At 42.0% G+C, this 6958-nt stretch overlaps 1 protein-coding gene across 1 annotated transcript in view; it reads right to left on the bottom strand.

Annotated features, from left to right (window-relative positions):
* Positions 1-9: 9 nt before the first annotated feature.
* LOC139026106 (sortilin-like) overlaps positions 10-6958 on the bottom strand; it is a gene marked incomplete at its 3' end in the record, with an annotated part of 15026 nt that continues 8077 nt past the window's right edge. Inside the window, exons 5-9 of the mRNA XM_070441395.1 lie at positions 6410-6483; positions 5921-5967; positions 5663-5799; positions 5127-5210; positions 10-70 (exon numbers count right to left, since the gene is read on the bottom strand). Coding sequence (XP_070297496.1) covers positions 10-70; positions 5127-5210; positions 5663-5799; positions 5921-5967; positions 6410-6483 — 403 coding nt within the window. The remainder of the gene's footprint in view (positions 71-5126; positions 5211-5662; positions 5800-5920; positions 5968-6409; positions 6484-6958) is intronic.

Genomic DNA, 6958 nt, shown 5'->3' with positions numbered 1-6958 from the left:
CTACAGTACCTCCTGGATTGTCCACATGCATGAAGATCATGTCCTCATCCCCATCCAGAACCGAGTAGAACTGGAAACACACACACATGTATACAGGTGAGAATATGAATCATTAAGACATGTGTGCAACTGTTTGGTTATTGTAGCCTCCCCCAATTAGTGTGTGTGTGTGTGCGTGTGTGTGCGTGTGTGTGCGCGCGTGCGTGTGTGTGCGTGCGTGCGTGTGTTCTCCCATTTCTAAGCCTTTAATCATCGTGAGAGAATATCTTTGTTTCTGTCTCGTCAGCAAGATACAGTTTGGGAGGGAGTTGAGGGAGAGAGAGGAGAGCAGGGGATGGTATGTGTGTGTGTCTTTGTCTGTGGCAAGACCAGGTGTGTGCATCTGTCGTTACGTTATGTGTTGTAATGGAAAGTTGCCAAACGTTCTCCTCCTGATATGAGCAAACGTCTTTCAAACCCCTACTTCCTCTTTCAAGAACTTCTAGACCAGACCCTTGGTGACAGTTACCGTATCTTGTAGTTACTTTGTCACAATGTGGTTTTTAATCTGTACTATGTCTGGTCAATTGTTGTGACAGATTCTTTACCGTGTATTTGACGAAATGCTGTCACCCTGATCTGGAATTTTGAGATATTTTAAAATGAATTTATGACAGAGGGACAGATAGAGGGACAGAGACAGAGGAACAGGGGGAACAGAGAGACAGTAGAAGACAGGGACAGGAAGACAACAGTACAGAGGAACAGGAGAGATGGACAAGGGTGATTGTCAAGCAAATAACTGCCAGTCTCACGGTTAATGAACGTTATTAATTGTATTATTTTATAGTATGAAGAATACAATCGAACATAGATTCATAAAATAGAATGGATCTTTTCTCCAAACAATTTCAAAGGAAGTGCGCACATGCGGCTATTCTGTGTTGAGCGGTTAACAAAGAAACTGGTCCTCCTATATGCTTAATTTAGAGTTATTTATGCAACTTTAGTTGTAACACAAACGTTGGGCTATATGTTAAGATTTGTATACATTCTAAGGCTGTATGATGCGACTCTAATATTGATTTGAAAAATAGTTGCATGAAAGGCATGAGCTCTCATTTGTTTCTTGTTCAAGCTACACACACTTCATCAGTCTCTCATTCACAATTTGACAAGCACTTGATAGTTTTCTCACCAGGCCTCAAATTCCCCAGCGGTATCCCCCTTGTGTGGCTGTAATGCCCCCTAAAAATTCCATGCCTTTGTGGCCAAAGTGGCCGTTGTGCCCTTTGGCTGAATATAATAATTATAATTCCCTTCTCCCAGCTGCCGTGCTCCGAAGCACCTCTCACTCACATGGCTCTCTCAGATATCTACATTTTAATATCCAATGCCCGTGATCGGGTCCTTCTCACAGGCATTTCAGCTAAGAAGTAGGATACAAGTGAATGAAGACAGACACATCGGGGGACGCAACTCCGAATTCCCAGGCCCATATTGAAGATGTTAGAACTGTCCACTACTTTTCATCAGCCAATAAGATGAGTGGGCCTAACGAACAGCAGAACAATAGCCTATGTCAATCTACTATCCCCCATATGTCACAGATTTACCCGGTATCGCTGCCCTTGCCCGTGCACAAGTTTTCCGAGGTCTACATCACCGGCCTCTAGGCGTCACTGAACTGTCGCTCTTAAGCACACCAGATTCAATTCTCCTGCTTAGTAATTGTATACAGTTGAAAGTCGGAACTTTACATACACTTAGGTTGGAGTCATTAAACTCGTTTTTCAACCACTCTACAAATTTCTTGTTAACAAACTACTATTTTGGCAAGTCGGTTAGGACATCTACTTTGTTGCATGACACAAAAATTCCAGAAAATGATGGCATGCGCTTCAGAAGCTTCTGAAGGCTAATTGGAATAATCTAAGTCATTGGAGGTGTACTGTGGATGGTTGTCAAGGCTACTTTAAACGCAGTTGCCTCTTGCTGAATCATGGGAAAAATCAACAAGAAATCAGTCAAGAACCCTCAGAAAAAAAATTGTAGACCTCCCCCAAGTCTGGTTCATGCCTTGGGCGCAAGTTCCAATGCCCGAGGGTACCACGTTCAATCTGTACAAACAATAGTACACAAGTATACCCATGGGACGACGCAGCCGTCATAATAAGTACGCTCAGGAAGCCGAGACGCATTCTGTCTCCTAGAGATGAATGTACTTTTGGTGCGAAAAGTGCAAATCAATCCCAGAACAACAGCAAAGGACCTTGGTGAAGATGCTGGAGGAAACAGTGTACAGCAAGTATCTATATCCACAGTAAAACGAGTCCTATATCGACATAACCTGAAAGGCCGCTCAGCAAGTAAGAAGCAACTGCTCCAAAACCACCACAAAAAAAGCCAGACTACGGTTTGCAACTGCACATGGGGACAAAGATCGTACTTTTTGGAGAAATGTCCTCTGGTCTGATGAAACAAAAATAGAACTGCTTGGCCATAATGACCATCATTATGTTTGGAGGAAAAAGGTGGAGGCTTGCAAGCCGAAGAACACCATCCAAACCGTGAAGCACACGGGTGGCAGCATCATGTCGTGGGGGTGTTTTGCTGCAGGAGGGACTGGTGCACTTCACAAAATAGATGGCACCATGAGGGGGGGGAAATTATGTGGATATATTGAAGCAACAGCTCAAGACAACAGTCAGGAAGTTAAAGCTTGGTCGCAAATGGGTCTTCCAAATGAACAATGACTCTAAGCATACTTCTAAAGTTGTGTCAAAATGGCTTAAGGACAACAAAGTCAAGGTAGTGGAGTGGCCATCACAAAGCCCTGACCTCAACCCTATAGAAAATTTGTAGGCATAAATGAAAAAGCATGTGTGAGCAAGGAGGCCTACAAACCTGACTCAGTTACACCAGCTCTATCAGGAGGAATGGGCCAAAATTCACCCAACTTATTGTGGGAAGCTTGTGGAAGGCTGACCAAAACATTTGACCCAAGTTAAACAGTTTAAAGGCAATGCTAGCAAATACTAATTGAGTGTATGTAAACTTCTGACCCACTGGGAATGTGATGAAAGAAATTGAATCTGAAATAAATCATTCTCTCTACTATTATTCTGACATTTCACATTCTTAAAATAAAGTGGGGATCCTAACTGACCTAAGACAGGCAATTGTTACTATGATTAAATGTCAGGAATTGTGAAAAACTGAGTTTAGATGTATTTAGCTAAGGTGTATGTAAACTTCTGACTTCAACTGTATATGTGTCCTCTGTTCACCATTGTCTTGTCGGTTATTGTTCCCATGTCCGTTGGTCTGTGAGTACCTGTTCTTTGTTATTTCGGCTTTCCTGCTGCTTGTATTGTGCACTTGTTATTACGGGTCTCGTCCCGTGTATTGTTGTGCATTTGTTATTATGGGTCTCGCCCTGTGTAGTGTACTGCGGGTCTCGTCCTGTGTATTTATTAGAGGTTTTACCTCGCTCTTTTGTTTGGGTTACATTCCTGTGTTTTTGTATACGTGTTTGTCTTGGGCTTCGTCCCCGTGCCACTCGCATCAAAAATACGTTTATAAGCAATGGAGGCAACAGATCAGAACGTTTAGCTTAAAATGTTGATAAACTATTCATCAATTTCTTCACATTATAAGCGCAGGAATGCGCACACGGCAGTAGGCTATAAGTGCGAACGTTCCAAAATGCAATCAATTAGCGGGAAAACTGTCCTTGAAATGTGATTATGCATACAATGCTGTATTATAAAGGTGCATTTTTATGGTGAAAATTATTTTCCCCAAACTTGAAACTCACGTGCAGCTTATATATGCCAGTTTGGCTCTATACCGGTTATAGAGCGGATTAATATGCCTAATGTTAGGATGTTATTTGGCTACTTTAGTTGTGATACAAACATTATCAAAACATATAGGCGTATGGGCTAGGCTACATGTGTAACGATAGTCATTTTCTCCCTCCTCCTCGGACGAGGAGAGGCGAGAAGGATCGGACCAATACGCAGAGTGGTTAGTTTCCATAGTGATTTAATATAACAAAACAATATGCGATACAAAATAACAAAATAACTACCGTGACAGTCCCGTGTGGCGAAACACTGACACAAGAACACAAACACCCCCAAAACACACGTGAAACTCCGGCTGCCTAAGTATGATTCTCAATCAGGGACAACGATTGACAGCTGCCTGATTGAGAATCATACCAGGCCGAACACACAAAATCCCAACATAAAAATAACACATCGACAACCCACCCAACTCACGCCCTGACCATACTAAATAAATACAAAAACAAGGGAAAACAGGTCAGGAACGTGACAACATGAGGTGTGTGACTATGATTTGAAAAAGTCGCAAAAAAAGGCATGCACTGTTTCTTCCCTTACTTACTACACAAGCTGGGCATCATTCATAACTGATAATATATAATTCACAAGTGATAGGCTTATATTGTCACCCATCAGACTATTCTTAATTTAATGTTGTCTTTACATACTAAACAATATATGTATGAAATTAGGTTTGATTTAGAATGGGCCATTATCATGCACCTGTCTCAGAACAGAGGCATGGGGAAATACTTAAATAGAGGACGCTTTTCCCATGGTTCATTTTCATGCCAGCCAGGTAGGCTATACTTTATATTAGGAAAGTTAATAAATATAGTAGGTCTAGCCTATAGAAAGCTGATGGGATCCTCCTCTTTTTAATAGAGGCCATCAAAACTCTGTTTTCTCATACAATTGCATAGCCTATAGAAATGTTGCGCAACATGAACTCATGGGCATTCGTGAAGTGTTTGATCCGATTTTCGATTACATTTGCATTGATGTCAGAGTGATTAGATGAACAATAGAGTGCTGAGTACCAGGCAGGTAGCAATTTTTGTAGGCTACTAATGACCATCAGCAGCATCAGAGCTTGGAGAAGCCTAATTACCGTGACTAAACGGTCACGTGAAATTTGACTGCCGTCATTACTCATTACCAGTGTGGCGGTAATACGGTTACCATAACAGCCATAGACAGGGGACAATAGAATGAAGTGAGGGCTGAGGGGACATAGTGGGGTACAGAGGGATATAATGGACAGACAGACAGACAGACAAGAGCCCGTCTTACCTGCTCAGTGGAGGCGGAGGGGAGCTGGGCCTTGTTGAAGTGGTCCCCTTGGTCTGAGGACACATAGATGACACGTGGGGCTCCCTAGGAGAGAATCAAATAGTCACAACACAGATCTAACCAAGGCTCCCTGGGAGAGAATCACTTAGTCACAACACAGATCTAACCAAGGCTTCCTGGGAGAGAATCACTTTAGGTCACAAACACAGATCTAACCCAAGTAGAAACCACAATGTTGGTGTAGAACTGGACCAATGAAAGCAGAGTGAGTGAAATAACAAGAGTGTAAATTATTGTATATGTCACTTAAATGTTGATACCGTGTGTGTTGTGTTGTGTTGTGTGCATGTATGTGTCGCTTGCTTGCATGAGTATGCAATGCTTGTGTTTTTGTGTGTGTGTGTGTGGTGTGTGTAGTTGGGTTGTGGTTGTGTGTGTCGTGTGTGTGGTGGGGAATGTGTGTGTGTTGGTGGTGTGTGTGTGGTGTCTGTGTGTGTGTGTGTGTGTGTTTGGTTGCATCAGTGTGTGTGTCTCACCAGTGTCTCTATGACTGAGGTGAAGAGGAAGCTTCCTACATAGCCGAAGGAGAAGATGCTGTGTGCCACGGTGGTGAACGTCTTCCCCAGGTCTTCTGTCCTCTTCAGGAACAGCTCTCCTCTTCTGTCTGCCTCCACTAARGACACAACACATTACTAGACCAGCGCCCAAACAGAAGAAAACGAACTTGTCGCAAATTTTTTGGTTTCAAAATGTTTTGCTACGGTGTGTACTACTGGATATGACCCTGCTCTCACCTGTTCCTTTGGGACTGAAGCTGAAGAAGAGAGTGATGCCGGAGCCCCTGGCAAAATAAGGAGAGAGAGAGAGACCCAGTTAATAATCATATTTATTACATGTTGTTACTTTTTATTACATAGGGGCAAATCCTATAACTTACACTCAAGTAATTTTCACTTAAGTCTCCCATTGATTGATATCAATGCATGACTAAGTGAAAATGTGCCTTTAGTGACTTAACAAATAGGAGCTTCTCACGCCTACCAAACACACAATAGTTGCCACCAGACCTGGGCTAAACATTCCAATTCAGTCAAACAACAGACAACAGACTGTAGACGTGTGTGCTTTATGAGCTCTGTGGGTTTACTACACTGATGTATTGAAGTCAGTATTTAGATTGAACACGACACACCTCCTCTCTTTGTCTGGGCACGGCTGATCAAACTGAGCTTTGTGGTGTGTGTGTGTGTGTGTGTATGTGTGTGTGCCCCGTTTGTTCTCACCACATGAAAGATTGTGTTCCTTCATGAACCTTTGTCCACACAGCCCCAAAGTCCAGAGAAAGCCACAGGCCGCCCTGCAAGTGAGAAAAGCATAGGAGAATGTGTATTTAATGCTGGAATATGTAACTTTTTGGGCGACCCGACCAAATTCCCATAGAAATGTGAGTTATAGATCTGTAATTCTCATTGAAAGCAAGTCTAAGAAGTGGTAGATCTGTTTTGTCTGAGCTATTTCTATGCTTACTGTTATTAAGTTCGATTTTTGCGTCTTTTACTTTTGGTTTTGTACACCAGCTTCAAACAGTGGAAAATACAATATTTTTGGTTATTGAAAATATATTTCACAGCGGTTTAGATGGTACACTGATTATCTACACTATACTTGCTTGTTTTGTCACATAAACTGAAATTAGGTTAACTATTATAATTGTTTCTACCAGGAAATGGCAGAGTGATGTATGTATGTATGTATGTATGTATGTATGTATGTATGTATGTATGTATGTATGTATGTATGTATGTATGTATGTATGTATGTATGTATGTATG

Source organism: Salvelinus sp. IW2-2015, unplaced genomic scaffold (genome assembly GCF_002910315.2).
Source record: "Salvelinus sp. IW2-2015 unplaced genomic scaffold, ASM291031v2 Un_scaffold3882, whole genome shotgun sequence".
Lineage (NCBI taxonomy): Eukaryota > Metazoa > Chordata > Actinopteri > Salmoniformes > Salmonidae > Salvelinus > Salvelinus sp. IW2-2015.
This window is presented reverse-complemented; position numbering and strand designations above follow the sequence as displayed.